A 16,875-nucleotide genomic window follows, 5' to 3' on the forward strand; every position below is an offset into this window, starting at 1 on the left:
ACATTGTTTACATCTCTAACCACACCCCCACCTCGACACTCTCCCCCAAACTTTCTGGAACCTATTGTATCCTTGGACATCAATCAAAGAACAAAGTTAAAGCATTTAGTTTGCACAATCTTGTGGAGACCATCTTGCAATCACAGAATCACACTATTCCTGCAATAGAGGACCATCAACAATCCTCTCCGCCATAACCTCCAGTTCCCTTTCCCCACTATAATCTTAGAAATCAAGCAACATAGAATATATATTCTTCCCTAGGTGAATGGAAACAATATCTACTTTCTGCATGTTCATATCATTAAGCATATTTCCTTATATTCATGAATATTTTAGTTACCACCATTCCTAGACCATTTTGTGAATATGTCTTCATGCCCAGGTCCTGCAATCAGGTCTGGTTTGCCTTTTGTTTTGTTTCTATCTCTGTAGCACCAATATCACTGGGGTCAGTGATAGTAGCGAACTGAGCCATGTTATAGTCAACATATACAACACTTTGATGACTTGTGCATCTTTGTAGCTGGGTCTCCTTTCGAGCCCATGCAATAGGGGCCAGCATGCCACTACTGTAGTTTTGAGATATTTAGGTTAAATTTGAGCAATTGTAGCACATAGGAAAGTCATAATCATTAAGCCTTATATATCAATGGAAAGCTTATGATGAGAATTTTTTTTTCAAATGAGTTTCTTAAAAAAAATCAAATCAAATAAAAAACCATAAACCCACAAAAAAACAAAATGTGCTTTCTTCGTTAATATCAGATTGCTGCCCAAATTGGGCCACAGGGAACTGGCACTATAAATATGGCATGGTATAATTTTTAGCCAAACAATAACCAAAATTAATTTTTCTTAATGAAATTTTTTCTAAAAAAATTGATCAAAACTTTGGGTTTTTGTGGGTTTTTACTATGTTATGGCTGTAATAAAGGCATATACATATATATTTATATATATATATTATATATAGATACATATACCAAAGGCATTTTCCCCCTACACAGGGGGTAGCCAAAAAGAAAAAGGCATAGAAATCACTCCCACCCATTCCATTCCCTATATATTCCACTCCCCTCCACCATCCTCCCTCCCTCTTATCTTGGCATCTCCTGGATGATGGGTCATCCCTGCATCCTGTCCACTGCCCTGGGTCAGAAGCAGTGTTGCAAGATGCAGCACATCTACAGCAAGGCCGCTTCATAAATTCGGCGACCCCTCCTCTCTGTCCCCTCATGCAGAAAAGGAGATGGGGAGAAATCCCTTCGAGCTGCATCAAATTTTTTCTCATACATACTTCCTCACCCCCCATCCCCCACCCACTCCCCCTCATGCATCACAGCATCATCTATACACAACCCCTCTCCATTCACCCCTATCTTCTGTCCTCTCCCGTCCTTTCTCCACAGACATTCCTCTCTTTTGTAATGCCCCTTTCACCCCATCCATCCATCTCATCCTAGGACGCCCACCTCATATTCACTCCTTCCACCTCTGTCTTCCACACTTCTTTTACTAATCTTTCTTCACTCATTCTTTACATGTGTCCAAACCATCCTAATACTCTTTCATCAACCCTATCTCCCAGTTCCCTTTCCACCCCTGTTCTTCTTCTCACCTCCTCATTTCTCACTCTATCCAACCAAGTAACCCCTATCATACTTCTCAGACATTTCACCTCAAACACATTCAAACTCCTTCTCTCTTCCTCTCTCATGTTCCATGTTTCTGCCCCATACAATGCTGTTGGCACAATCACTCCTTCATATAACCTCCTTTTAGCATCCATTCCCAGATGTCTATTTCTCATTACACTTTTCAATCCACCAAAGCATTTACTTGCTTCTCTCAATCTACATTCTACCTCCACCCCCACTCCTCCCTTTCCTGCCACATTCGCACCTAAGTATCTAAAACTATCCACTTCCTCCAGTCTTTCACCCTTAATGCTCACTTCCAGCCTGCTGTCACTCTCTCCCCTTGTACATCTCATCACCTTACTTTTACCCACATTTATCTTTAGCTTCTTTCTTTCACACACCTCAAACTCTGTCACTAACTTCCTCAATCCCTCCTCTGATCCTGCTATAAGCACAGTGTCATCAGCAAACAACAACTGGCTCACCTCCCACTTTTCTCCATTTTCTTTAACCATCTCCAATCCCTGACCCACTACCCTTGCTTTCACCTCTCGCACCACCCCATCCATGTAAAGATTGAACAGCCAGGGCGACATAACACATCCCTGACAAAGTCCCACCTTTACCTCAAACCATTCACTCTCTCCATTTCTAATCCTAACACAAGCTCTACTACTCTCGTAAAAACCCTTGACTGATCTTAACAACTTTCCTCCTATCCCATATATCTGCAGACTTACCTCCCACAGTGCCTTCCTGTCTACCCTATCATAAGCCTTTTCCAGATCCATAAAACCCCAAAAAACATCCTTACCTTTTCCTATAGCTTTCTCACATATCTGTCTTACCACAAAGATCTGATCTACACAACCCCTACCTGTCCTAAACCCACACTGTTCCTCACCAATTACTCCCTCTGTTCCTCTCCTAATCCTCTCAATCAAGATCCTCCCATAAGCCTTCCCAACTACACTCAACAAGCTGATCCCTCTGAAACTACTACACTCACACTTGTCCCCCTTTCCTTTGTAAAGCGGAACTATACAGGCACTCCTCCAGTCCTCCAGCACTCTACCCTCTCTTAAACAAACATTAAATAACCTCACCAGCCAGTCCACCATAACTGTACCTTTCTTCAGACATTCTGCATGGCATCCATCCAGACCAGGTGTCTTACCTGCTCTCATCATCTTAACAGCTGCTTTCACTTCATTCTTCCCTATTTCTCCTCCATTTTCCTCACTCATCACTCTCATTTTCTTAGCGCTTCCTACTGCAACTACCTTTCCCTCCCTATCCTCCTTCACATTTAGCAACACCCTAAAATACTCTGCTCACCTTCCTCTCACTGCCTTCTCTTCCATTATTATCTCTCCATTTGCACCTTTTACCTTTTCTTCTCTACTTGATTCGCCTCCTTTTTCTCTTTTAATTTCCTTCCAAAACATCTTTTTATTGCTTTCAAAATTTTCTGTCATACTCTTATCCCATTTTGCATATGCTCTCTTCTTTGCTTCCTTTACCTTATGCTTAACTTCCCTTCTCTTTACTTTGTGCCTTTCATACGATTCCCTTGTCCTAATTTGCAGCCACTCTATGAATGCCTGCTTCTTCTCTTCTACACATTTCTTTGCTTCCTCATCCCACCCCTCACTACCCTTCCTTCTATTTCCTCCCGCCCTCCTTGTTCTACACACCTTATGACTCCCTCCTTGAACCATCCCCATTCCTCCTCCACTCCTAGTTCTACTCTATCCTTTACTCCCTCCCACTACTCTTTCAGCTTCTTCTTATACACTCTCCTTTTTTTCCTCATTTAAGCAGTTCACTCTTAGTACCTCCCTACCTTCTGCCCTTTCCTTCTTTCTCCACCTATTCTCCACTCTCATTTTACCTTCCACCAGAAAATGATCTGATATTCCCCCACTCTCTCCCCTTAGAACATGTACATCCTTAACGAGTCCTACCCTGCTGTCTTAATATGATGACCTTGCTTACATCACCCTTGTTAAAGCCTTTGATCCACTTAAACACCTCTATTAGATCACTCTGCATCTTTCCAGAGAGTGTAAGGTGCCTAAACCTCCCTTTGTAAGGTAGATTTCTGAGCCCATGTATCATTTTGGTCATTCTCCTCTGTACTCATTCTACTGAATTTATATCCATTCTATAAGAGAGACCAAAACTGTACCACATAGTCAAGGATGGGTCTAACGCTACAGTTTGATAATTACCCCTGCATTTCTATTCGTAACCATCCTAACAATGAAACCTAATGCTCTGTTAGCTTTATTCCTGGTGCTAATGCACTATTTCTTGGCTTTAATGTCAGGACTCACTAGAACTCCAAGTCTCTCTCACACTCAGTTTTCTCTAAAAATGTGGTATCTAAGATATATCTGTTTTTGGGGTTGTGGAGCCCTATGTTTAACACTTTGTATTTTGAGATATTGAAGTCCATTTGCCATTTTACCATGTGAACAATATCATAAGATCATCCTGCAGAATCTCAGCATCGTCTCCTGACCTAATTAAGTGTCGCCCGCAAACTTACTAACATCACTATTAATCCTATTGTCCAAGTTGTTGTTGTTGTTGTTGTTGTTGTCGTTCCCTAGACTGTCTGTCCGAGCAGTCCCGTCTCCCCAAGGAAGGCCACAGCCGAGACTGGGTTTTCCCACAAATCCTTTATAGAGTGTATGTTGTGTTGTTTGCGTGCATGATTGTGTATAATGCAGTCTTCCATTATGTGTTGTATGGTATGGGGTGAAGTGTTACATCCTGGGCAGCTGTTCACAACACGGTCGTCCAGCCTCCTCTGGTAGCTTAGAAGTGCTGGGTGGTGACCGCATCGCAGTCTGGCCAAGTGGACTCTGTCCTTACGTGGGAGAGAGGATTCAGAAGGGTGGATATCAGGGGGTCTGGCATGCAGCAGTGTGTTGTCTTTCAGTGTGTTAATGGAGCGGTGAGTGATATGATTATGAATATGTTTCCGGAGGCTGGTATTTGGTGGTTGTGGAGGAAGAGAAGAGAGTATCTTTGTGTAATAAAGGTCTTTGGGTGTAGTTTTAATGTTTCTTGGTGTGTGTGGGTGTTCTGCTATGTAGTGTAACGGGTGTGATGTGTTTGTGGTGGCTGCAGCAAGTGTTTGTGTGCCTCTCATGTCGAGGTGTTCCTTGACTTTGAGGACTTTTGTTTCATGGTGTAAATGGTCTGTAGGTGATGTATTTGTGCAGCCTGTAATTGTTTTTAGGGCTTTGTTTTGTATGATTTGAAGGGTGTTGTGGTGTGTCTCACTGAGATTAGGAGCCCATGCAGGACTCGCATAATTCATCACTGAGCGTATACATTGTTTGTATATTGTTATATTAGTTTCTTTGTTTTGTCCAAATGTTGTTCCAGTGATTGACTTAAGTGCGTTAAGTCTAGGTGTGCATTTGTTTTTTATGTTTGTGAGGTGTTGTTTGAAAGACATGGATGTATCGTATGTTACACCAAGAATTTTCGGTGTGTTTGTGTGTGGTATTAGAGTGTTGTTGATGTAGAGATGAGGTATGTATTTGTGTTCTTTTGTCCAGTTGGTGAGAAGTGTTGCTGTAGATTTGGTTGGAGCTATTTTGAGTCTGTTTGTGATGAACCATGTGTTGAGTGTGTCAAGGTAAGGCTGGATTATTTCTGCAGCTTTGTCTGTGTTACGATGTGTGCATGTGATTGTTATGTCGTCTGCGTAAGAAGAGATTTGTATTTCTGAGGTGTCTGGCGTGGGTAAGTCATGCATGTATAGATTAAATAATGTGGGGGATAGAACTGAGCCCTGCGGTACTCCGTTCTTAATGTTTCTGATGTGCGATGATTGGCCATTATATGACACATGAGCATTCCTGCCTGCCAGATAATTGGCCAGCCATCTTTTGGTGTTATTGTGCATGTCTGTGTTATATATTTTATTTGTTAGGTTGTGGCGGGGGATAGCATCAAAAGCTTTACTAATGTCCAATGTTATAAGAAGTGTTCTGTGGTGGGGCCTATCTGAATTGATGCCATCAAAAATTCTTTGTGTGAGGTTTGTCAGAAGAGTGTTTGTGGAGTGTAGTGGCCTAAAACCGTGTTGCGAGTCAGCAAGGGGAATATATGGTGTGACAAGTTTAAGTATTAGGCGTTCAATGACTTTAGAGGGGGTGCAGAGAAGTGTGATTGGGCGGTGCGATGATGGGATTGTTGGGTCTTTGTTCGGTTTTGGGATGGTGATTATTTTACCATGCTTCCAGATGTCGGGTATAGTGTTGTGTGAATAGCTGTAGTTTGCAATGTTTGTGAGTGCGTGTATACCTTGTGGTCCAATGTGTTTTAGGTGGATGTTGCTTATGTTATCAGGGCCACAGGCAGATGAGTGCTTGAGACTATGCATTATGAGTTTTGTCTGACTGTCTATGAAGGGTGTATAGTCTGAGTCTGTGGGAAAGTCTTTCTTACGTCGAATGGTGCGTCGGTCGTCAGGGTGAGATGTAAGATGGCTCGTCTGTGCAAAATGACGTATGAGTGCGTTTGCTTGTTGTCTGTTTGAGGGTAGATTATCTGTTGTTGTGATTATTGCTGCGTGAGAGCGTGTAGTGTTAGTGTTGGATAGTGTGATGCTGTTGAGTGTTTTGTACAATTTGCTGGTGTTTGTTTTGTGATCAAGTGTATTGATAAAGTTTTGCCAATTTTGTGTTTTTTGTTCATGTATTTTATTGGCAATCACAGTGTTTAGTGTTTGTATTTGGTCTGCTATGTTTTGAGGGATAGGTGTGGGGGTATCGTGTTTAAGTGTGTCACGTTGTCTGATGAGGCCTTGGATTTCTGGTGTGAAGTTGGGGTTGTGTGATTTTCTGTTGCCTCTAGGGATGTATCTCTTGTCTGCGTTTTGTATGATTGTATTAAAAGCGTGCACAGCATTGTTTATGTTTGTGATTGGTGATTGGTGTACTGTTAAGTGTTTCAAAATGTTGTTCTGTCTCTTCATTAAAGGCTTCCCAGTTAGCTCTCTTGTAATTGGTGTAAGTGTGTCTGTGGCCAGCTGGGGTGCATCTTGTTTTGGTGGTGATGATGATTGGAAGGTGGTCAGAACCAAGGGCTCCAACCACTCTCCATGATGTTGTTGGGGTTAGGCAGGGGGAGCAAAAGGTGATATCAGGAGAGGAGGGAGTGTAGAGGGCTTGGTATGGGATATGTGTATGATTATGCGTGTTGTTCATGATAGTCAATGAGTCGAGTTGAGTCTGTATATCAAGCCCTCTGTCTGTGTCGGGGTTGTCGACAAACCAGGCAGACGACTTGGCGTTGAAGTCACCACCCATGATCAGGTTGGGGATTGAGGTTAGTTGGCTGAGCTGAGGTCTGAAGGTGTTTGGAACTGTGGGGGATGATTGGGGGGGAATGTACATGTTAACTATTGTTAGTGTTGAATTGTTGCCTGTGCGGATACGAATGGATTGGGTTTCTGTTGTGTTATCTGTGGTAGGGAGGAGAATTTTGGTTGTGGCACTTGTGTCCACAAAACAGATGGAATGGTGGATCAGGGTGACGAGTCCACCGCCATTGCCGTCAGTCCGGTCTTGTCTGATGTCCAAGTTGTTTATGTACATGCTGAACAATACAAGGAAGGCACAGTCTGCCCAGCCATCCCTTCCTTGCAATATATCCATCAATCTTGAATAGAAACAAATCAAATTAGTGGTACATGATCTTCCCTGTCTGAATCCAAATTGTGTTCAGTATATTGTTCTCCTCCAAATATTTTGTCCATCTATCTTTGATGATCCTCCCACAAATTTTAACTATTGTACTTGTTAGTGACACCGGTCTATAATTTGTTGGGTCTTCCTAATCTCCCCCCTTATATATTGGCACTATATTGGCATTTTTCCAGTCTCCTGGTAGTTTTCCTTCTTTGAGTGAGCATTCAATTATTTTGTATGATTTTCCTGTTAGTTCGTCAATACATTCCTTTAGTATCCAGTTTTCAACTCCGTCCGGGCCATGCGATTTGTTAATGTCATGCTTTAATATTTGATTCCTTATTTCATTCTGAGTAATAAATTCCTTCATTAGAGGAAATCTTACTTTATTTCTTTGATCACAGTTTTGTAATTTTCTTTTTCTTTGTTTCAATCTGTTTGACTACTTCTACCTTACTAATGCTGATATCTGATAGTTTACTTTCTTCATCCCCACTCAAAATTCCATTGCAGTCAGGTACCTTATCTAGCCCCTCAGTAAACACCAAGAGAAAATTTTTGTTAACCCCTTCCATACGGGGCCGCACACGTAGGCGTCATGGGGAGCGAGTGTATTCGCGAGGCTGCCATATCGGCGTCTTGATTATATTTATTGTAGTCGCCCCTCCATAATGACATTCTTTCTAATTCTTTTGTAATCGCATTTTCTATGGTTATCAAAATTCACGGGTGAAGAGAGAACGATCGATATAAGCGGTGACTATATTTTATGATGCGAGTATTATTACGACACGTCGTACGGCTGGCATTGGTTGCTGCCACCGAGATCTAAGTCCATGACGCCTACGTGTGCGGCACCGTATGGAAGGGGTTAAATGCCTCACTCATTTTTTCCTCAGATTCAATCATGACATTTTCATCATTTTTAATTGTGCCTATCCTTTCCTTTTTTTTGTTCTGCATAGATGAAAGAAACCCTTTGGGTTGGATCTAGTCTGCAGGCAACCGTAATTTCATAGTTACGTTTCGCGGTGCGCATTTTCTTTTTAACCAGTCTTGCCATATTGTTATATTTGGGTCTAAGGTGTGCTTCCTCATTTCTTATTCTTGTGTAAATCCTCTTTTCATTCCGACCTCATATTTCAGCATGTCCATCATCCCTTTGGGAGTATTACTATTCTTCCATATTGACTTGAGGGGAATAAATCTGGTGCATTTAGAATTAAACCTGTTTGGTTACTGTATATTTCATCCAAATCACTGACTGGGCTGTTGACCTTGTGCTTGTAAGTGACCTGACCCAAGGCATGTATACCCTCTGTGACCCGACTCCTTATTGCACTTATGATGTCTGGACTGACTGTGTACCTTACCCCTTCACAGGCCCTGGATTGGTCTTGTAAGTGACCAAATGTCTTAAATACCTTCTCATCTCATCAAAATTGACTCTTCTGAATTTCGGTACTAGAATGTGATTCGTACTATTTAATTCTTCCCAAATAATATTAAATCTTATTTCTTGATGATCGCTAGAGCCTAGGCTATCTCCCACTTTTATGTTTCTTGTTAGGTGCTCATTATTAGTTAAAAGTAAGTCCAGAGTATTCTCTCCCCTCGTAAGATTGGTAATAATTTGTTTTAGGAAATTATCCTGCACCACATCTAAGAAATTTTGCACTTCCTGATCTCCTACTAAAATTTCCCAGTCAATGTTTCTATAATTAAAATCTCCCATGATCACAACATTTTTGTACTGGGATGCCCTGCAAATTTCATGAATCAGGGGATCAGTCTGCTCAATGCTGAGGTTAGGAGGTCTATATAGGATGCCAATAATAAGTTTCTTATTCTTGCCTATAATCTCCACCCAAATAGATTCTGTACTATCCTCTTCCTTAATCGAATTGTTGATAATACAATTTATTGTATTTTTAACGAAAAGTGCTACTCCTCCCCCACTCCTGCCAACCCTGTCCTTGTGAAAAAACTTATATCCTTCTATCTCGATTTCCGGAAGGAAATGTCTATCAGCCATATTGATCCAGGATTCAGTAATAGCTATAATATCAAATCTCTCTATGCATGCTTTACCTCGCAGCAAATCAATTTTATCTATTAAACTTCTGCTGTTTGTATAGTAAACTTTTATTTTATGTTCCCTCCACCTGATTAGGTGAATCTTTTCAGTCCCTCTCCAAGCTGTTTCTGTTGCCTAAACTATATTCTGATACTTCCCCCTGACTCCCATGTAATCTGTTTTGCCAGTCAGCAATTCATTGGAATAGCCCTGGAATACCACATGTCTCTAACTCTATGCCTTGGAAGGATTCCACATACAATAGGAACCCCTCCCTTATTCCTAATCTTAGCTAGCGCATCTCAGAACTGTGCAAACAATTCCTCACTCCCTAAATTACCTATGTCATTCCCCCCAAACACTCAAGCAAACTATGGGTTTCATACCTTCCCCGACTATACACTCTTCTATCCTGTCTCTATACCTCACCTGGCTATCCCCTACAACCAAAATTTTACCTGTGGTTATGGATCTAGAGACTGCCCTATCCTTCTTCTCTTGCATCTTCATTTCTTCTTCTTGTAGATACATGAGAGCTTGAAAAGAGTTTCTGCATTCAAGTGGGCCTGGTGAGGGCTTTTTACCATCTCCCCATGTTTTGTTTGTCACCATTTTCCACCCGCTTTCTAAACATGGTTTGTTGTCCATATTTTGGGCCTTTGAACAAAGAACTTGATTCTCCTCTTTAAGGCCCTCAACAGTCCTCTCTAAGGCTACAATTCTACTACATAGACTGTACCTCTTTGTCGCTGATCACTGAAACACAACCACTTGCCCTTTCACTGTTTGAAGCGACCAAAATTAGATAATTACTAAAACACCAATATCACTGAGCAACCCAGTCAATGAATGTCCCTACACATGTATTTGTTGTTGTTGTTGCTGTTGTTGTTGTTCCCGAGACTGGCCAAGATGTCCCATCTCCATGAGGAATGCCACATATGAAATGGAGTTTTCCCATAAGTCCCATATAAAGTATATATTGTGTTGTTGGTGTGCATGATTGTGTACAATGCAGTCTTCCATAATGTGTTGCATGGTATGAGGGGAAGTGTTGTATCGTGGACAATTATCTGTGATGCGGTCATTCAGCCTCTTCTGGCAACTTAGAAGGGCTGGATGGTGACTGCACCACATTCTGGCCAGGTGGACTCTGTCCTTTTGGGGCAGAAAGGATTCAGAGGGATGGATATCATTGGGAGTTGGGATGTAGTAACGTGTTGTCTTTCAGTTTGTTGATGGACTAGTGAGTGATATGATTTATGGATATGCTTCTAGAGGCTGGTGTCTGGTGGCTGTGCAGGAATAGAAGGGAGTATCTGCGAGTGATATAGGTATTTAGGTGTTGTTTTGAGTTTTTTTGGCATGTGTAGGTGTTCTGCTATGTAGTGTTATACTGCAGAAGTGATCTATGGGGCAATCAATGTGCTTGGCCAGATACCTTGGTATTGTGGGTCTCCTGCCTCAGGGAACTGAAGCTATTGATTTTACTTTTGTATTACAATAAATCAACCTAAGTTGTGACTATAACATTATCAATGGATGACTATGGCCTGAGCTGGTGACTGTGGCTCATTCTCTAGGAACCATGGGCCTCCTGCTGGAGACCCACTGATAATTGATCTATGAATGAAAAGTGAACACACACTGTCCCAATCTCTTGTAATACAAAGCCATGGGCCACAAATGAGTTGAGAAAATGTAAGTGAATAAATAAAAGATTAAATCAATTCTATAACAGCCGTATGCAACTAAAAAATTAGCCCCCTTATCCCCTTATATGTTCAAGTATATCTACACAAGGCAATAAAATTCTTACAAATGGAATATGTAATATGACCTTAGGACTTACCATGAAACATACAAGGACAAAAGTTACCACCACAAAGTCGTCCCTTGTTCCTTTGAACTCCTGGTATACATGTAAGTAGTCATACACCATGAGACCCATAAATACAACAAAGCCCATAAGATGCGACCATATATTAATAGTCTCATTATTCCACTTGAAGATGCTGCAAAATCAAGAATGAACATACATTTAGTCTTCCTATATTTCAATTCGTGAAATTCCATCTGATTATTATTTGTTGAAAACTTCTTACACTCTAGGAGTTGAATGAAAAAATACATGTCATTCAAGAAACATATACAACTACATACAAAGGAGATAAATCAGACTAAAGTCATTATGAAAATAGTAATTTGGGGGAAACAGAGGTAGAAACAAATTTCCCTTGGGTGCCAACTTCAGTGGGGGAAGACAGGATCTGCTAGTGGCAGATGTACAGTTTGTGTGTAGTTCCAATACAGAAAATTTATAGCCTCAGGAACCAATCACAGGCACCTGTATGTGGTGGTCCTGTAAAATGGACAGTGAAACTGCCCATTTTCAAAGCCTGTCAACCCCTTCACCTTGATCAGAAGGTGCAGGCACAGTCTCTGGATTGGACTCAAGATCTCTCTTAATAAACTTCAACTGTATTTCTTACACTTTTTCACATATGGAGAGCTGACAAGAAACTGCTCTCTGTTTTCTACCACTTTGAACTGGAGACATAGAAAGAGTCCCACACTGATACATCACAGTCCAAAGTTTCTTCCCAGAGATCTGTGGGAAGTTCTAAAGACTGTTGCCAGCCACTATGGGACTGTGGGTTTCCCATTTAGCAAAACTCAAGGCAACAATTGACTGATTATACAGCCCCACAGCAGCTGGCAATGGTCCTCTGGCCCTACCACAGATCTCTTTGGGAAGATGCATTGTGTATTAGCTGCACAATTGAAGTTGTGGGTGCTGTTGTATTTTAAAGATGATAAAGATATTTTTTTCTGACATGTCTTGCAAGACCACCACACATAGGTACCTGTCAGTTATCCCTTAAACTTGTCATCATCAATCACTGGAAGAAAAGAAAGGAAAAAAAAAACAAAAAAAAAAAACATACATATTCCAAAGGCTTTATCCCCCTTACAAGGGAGGTAGCCAAAAAGCAAAAGGCATAAAAACCATTCCCACCCATTCCATCCCAAATACACTCCACTCCCCTCTCTCTTATCTTGGCACCTCCTGGATGACGAGTCATCCCTGTATCTTGTCCACTGCCCTGGGTCAGAGGCAGTGCCGCAAAACACAGCACATCCACAGCAAGGCTGCTTCATTAAATCGGCGACCCCCCCTCTGTGTCCCCTCATGCAGAAAAGGAGAAGACGGGGAGAAATCCCTTTGGGCTGCGTCAAAATTTTTCTCACACATACTACCTCACCCCCCACCCATTCCACCTCATGCATCACAACATCATCCATATACTACCATTCTCCATTCACCCGTCTTCTGTCCTCTCCCGTCCTTCCTCAGCAGACATTCCCCTCTTCCCCAAAGCCTTTCACCCTGTCCATCCATCTCATCCTAGGTTGCCCCCTCATGTTCACTCCCTCCACATCTGCCTTCCATACCTCTTTTTTCACCCATTCTTTCCATGTGTCCAAACCATCCCAATACTCTTTCATCCACCCTATCTCCCAACTCCCTTACCACCCCTGTTCTCCTCCTCACCTCCTCATTTCTCACTCTATCCAACCTAGTAACCCCCATCATACTTCTCAGACACCTCATCTCAAACACATTCAAACTCCTTCTCTCTTCCTCTCTTATGTTCCATGTTTCTGCCCCATACAGTGCTGTTGGCACAATCACTCCTTCATATAATCTCCTCTTAGCATCCATTCCCAAATGTCTATTCCTCATTACACTTTTTAATTCACCAAGGCATTTACTCGCTTCTCTCAATCTACATTCTACATTCTACCTCCACCTCCACTCCACCCTTTCCTGCCACATTTGCATCCAAGTATCTAAAACTATCCACTTCCTCCAGTTGCTCTCCCTTAATGCTCACTTCCAGTCTGCTGCCACTTTCACCCCTTGTATGTCTCATCACCTTACTTTTACCCACATTTATCTTCAACTTTCTTCTTTCACACCCTTTCCCAAACTCTGTCACTGGAACTATACAGGCACTCCTCCAGTTCTCCGGCACTCTACCCTCTCTCCCGAAAACATTAAATAACCTCATCAGCCAGTCCACCATCACTGTACCTCCTTTTTTTTTTTAGACATTCTGCATGGCATCCATCCAGGCCAGGTGCCTTACCTGCTCTCATCATCTTATCAACTGCCTTCACTTCATCCTTCCTTATTTCTCCTCCTTTTTCCTCACTCATCACGGTCATTTTCTTAGCACTTCCCATTGCAACTATCTTTCCCTCCCAATCCTAATAATAACAATAAGGAAAAAGAGAGAAAGAATAGGAAAAGAAAAAGAGACAAAAAAGATCTAATGAAAAACAACCTATAAGAGAGCAACAAAACATCACAAAAAATAAATTATGAAATACAGAATAAAACATAATAAAAGTGCATACTGATAAGTAACATAGTACTTACCTATAAAAGCTTTGAATAGGTGTAAGCTGCCCTCGATACCCATTTCTAATATATGGATTATGTTTCAGATGCCTTTGTGCCATGTGATAGGGCAGAGACCACAAACTCAAGGTCTTCTCAATACACATCTTGAAGGAAAAATTAAGGTTGCACTGCCTGTATCACTTATGCTCTGTAAGACAACAAATATTATACAATAATCATGCACCCTCAACAGAATTAGTAAACTTAAACAATTATCTTATGTAAGACACTTATCAATAATATATATAGCTGGAGCAGATAAAAATATTGATAAGCACTATTGAGGGTGAGAGAGGAGACTACATGTTGTTACTGCTAATCAGTGTTCCTAGCCTTGGGTAAAACAATATTGTACTCAGTGGGAGAAGAAAGTATTGGTACTTTGTTGGAGATAACTTATCAGTGCTTTTATCCTTGAGAACAGTACTGAGCTAATTTTGAGAACCATTCTGGGCTAATGCATTCAGATGGGATGTTGGTCATCTAGTAGGGTGTGTGGATACATGAGATCCCTAAACAGCATCTAATTCTAATGCACAGTAAAGAAGCTACACATGTGGGGTCCTGCCTTCTTCTCTTAGTGAGAGAGTGGTAACACTTGGATCTCAAGCTCAGAGAGACCCAAGTTCAAAGCTTGCGACAGTTAGGCCTCATACTAAAATATATTGTAAGTATGAGCTTTGGACTCTCCCTTGCTTACTCTCTCTTTTTCCCTCCTCTTACTCTCTTTCTGGAGGTTTTGAATCATGTACAAGTAGATCCCTGTCTATCTTAATAAGCTATTTCCATCCCTGTCAAACTGCTGTAATGTTAGTCCACTGCTATGGTAAGGATGTCAAATCATATCTATCAGATTGATGTTCCCCCTTTTGTGTATATTCTTCCCTTTCTTAAGTTTATAAATACTTTCCTATGTGTAGATTTTATTTTTCCTTCTAGCTCTATGGTGATCTTTAATGGGAAGTGGCCAGAGGTTAAATCATGGCTGGCTTTCCCTATCACCTGCACCATATAACACATCCACACAATAATACATTCATACCCAGATCACTAAGCAAGCTCTCCAAGACAGACCTACATAATCCCTTGACATACCATATACCAAAGGCTTTTTTCCCCCTTACAAGGGAGGTAGCCAAAGTCAAAGGCATAAATCCACTCCCACTCAGTTCATCCCCACATACTCCACTCCCATTTACCACCCCTCCCTCCCTCTTTTCTTGGCTCCTGGATGACGGGTCATCCCTGCATCTCGCCCACTGCCCTGGGTCAGAAGCAATACAGCAAGACACAATGCATCCACAGCAAGGCTGCTTCATTTAATTGGCGACCATCCTGTCTCCATCCACTCATGCAGAAATAGAGAAGACATGTACTCCCCAACTCTGTCCCCCCATTCCCCACCCACTCTCTTCCATGCATCACAGCATCATCCATACACAACCATTCTCCACTCCCACCTTTCTTCTGTCTTCTCTCTTACTTTCTCAACAGACATCCCTTTGACAATACAATATTTTTTCTCTAAGTGACCTATGGGCCTGTCCAGTGACTGTTGCCAGTTACCTGGGAACTGTGGGTTTCCTGCAAGAGAGAGATGGAACAATGGATTGATTGATTGATTTGTGTTTGCAAGGTGTATGTGTAGTTACCTAATTCTATGTTTGTGAACCTCTCATTATATATGTGTATTTATCTAATTTTCATAGTTGTATCTTATGGGAAGGGGAGCTACACTCGTGGTGTCCTGTCTCTGTATCTCGCAGTACCTAAATTGTTCTTAAAGTCATGTATGGTTTTTACACACACATCATTTTGTCCATTTTGTTCCATACATCCACCACTCTGTGGGGGAAAGCTGTTCTTTTTCAGGTCTCTTCTATAACTATCCTTTTTGAGTTTCCTTCCATGTCTTATTGCATTTTTATATCCCAATTTAGTAAGTATTCTCTATCAAGGACTTCCATATCTCTCATATCTATAGATGGTCAACAAGTGTTTTCTCCTTCTCTTCTTTGTTCCAGGGTTGGTAACTAATTTTGACAATCTCTCTTCGTATGACAGTTCTGAAAATGTGGGGTTAATCTTTGTAGTTGCTCTTTGGATTCTTTAAATTTTCCTTATATTCTTTTTGGTACTGGGTGACCATAGTGTTGCTGCATACTCCAGTCTTGATCTTATCAGTGTAACTAGTATTTTCTTCACCATTTCTTTGTCCAAGTAAGTAAATGCCACTTTTATTGATCTCAGCAAGTTATAGGTTTCTCCAACAATTTTGTTTATCTGTTTATCAGGGGACATGTCTTTTGTGATGATTGTTCCCAGGTCTTTTTCAAATCCCACTTTCTTTACTTCTTTTTCACCGATTTAATATTGTCCTGATATCCTGTTTTCACTTTTTCTGAATTCCATTATACTACATTTCTTAATGTTGAAGTCCACTTCCCACTTCTGACTCCATTTCCAAAGTTTGTTCAGGTTTCTGCAGTGATTCAGTCTATTTCAGTGCTCACGTTTCTCAACAACTTTGCATCATGAGCAAAAATGCTCATGTAACTGTCCACACCCTCATCCATGCCATTCACATAAATAGCAAACATTATTGGAGCCAGTACCAATCCTTGTGGAACTCCACTAATCACCTCTTCCCAAGTAGAACCCTTATCTCTGAGCACTACTTTCATTTTTCTTCCATGCAAGAAATCCTCTATCCATTTTAGTAGTTTACCTTGTACTCCTATGGTTTTCAGTTTTCCTAATAGTTTCCTATGTGGCACTTAATCAAAAGCTTTTTGTAGATCTAGGAAAGCACAATCAGCCCACCTGTCCCTTTACTGTATTATATTTAATAGTTTTAAGTAAAAATGGATTAGATTTGTGGCACATGATCTTCCCTGTCTGAATTCAAACTGTCTCAGGTTTAGTATGTTGTTCTCTTCCAGATGTTTTGTCTATTTTTGACAACTT

General features: G+C 41.1%; 1 protein-coding gene across 3 annotated transcripts in view; it reads right to left on the minus strand.

The window, feature by feature from the left end:
• LOC143026634 (progestin and adipoQ receptor family member 3) overlaps window positions 1-16,875 on the minus strand; it is a 67,549-nt gene that overhangs the window by 26,264 nt on the left and 24,410 nt on the right. Inside the window, exons 1-3 of one of the 3 annotated variants that reach the window (XM_076187359.1) lie at window positions 14,187-14,762; window positions 13,885-14,056; window positions 11,290-11,452 (exon numbers count right to left, since the gene is read on the minus strand). In XM_076187359.1, the coding sequence (XP_076043474.1) occupies window positions 11,290-11,452; window positions 13,885-14,012 (291 nt within the window). In that variant the 5' untranslated portion in view covers window positions 14,013-14,056; window positions 14,187-14,762. The other 2 variants (XM_076187358.1, XM_076187360.1) reach the window with 2 other exon arrangements.

Source organism: Oratosquilla oratoria, chromosome 6, assembly GCF_046742065.1.
Source record: "Oratosquilla oratoria isolate Oo_2021 chromosome 6, ASM4674206v1, whole genome shotgun sequence".
NCBI classification, from domain to species: domain Eukaryota; kingdom Metazoa; phylum Arthropoda; class Malacostraca; order Stomatopoda; family Squillidae; genus Oratosquilla; species Oratosquilla oratoria.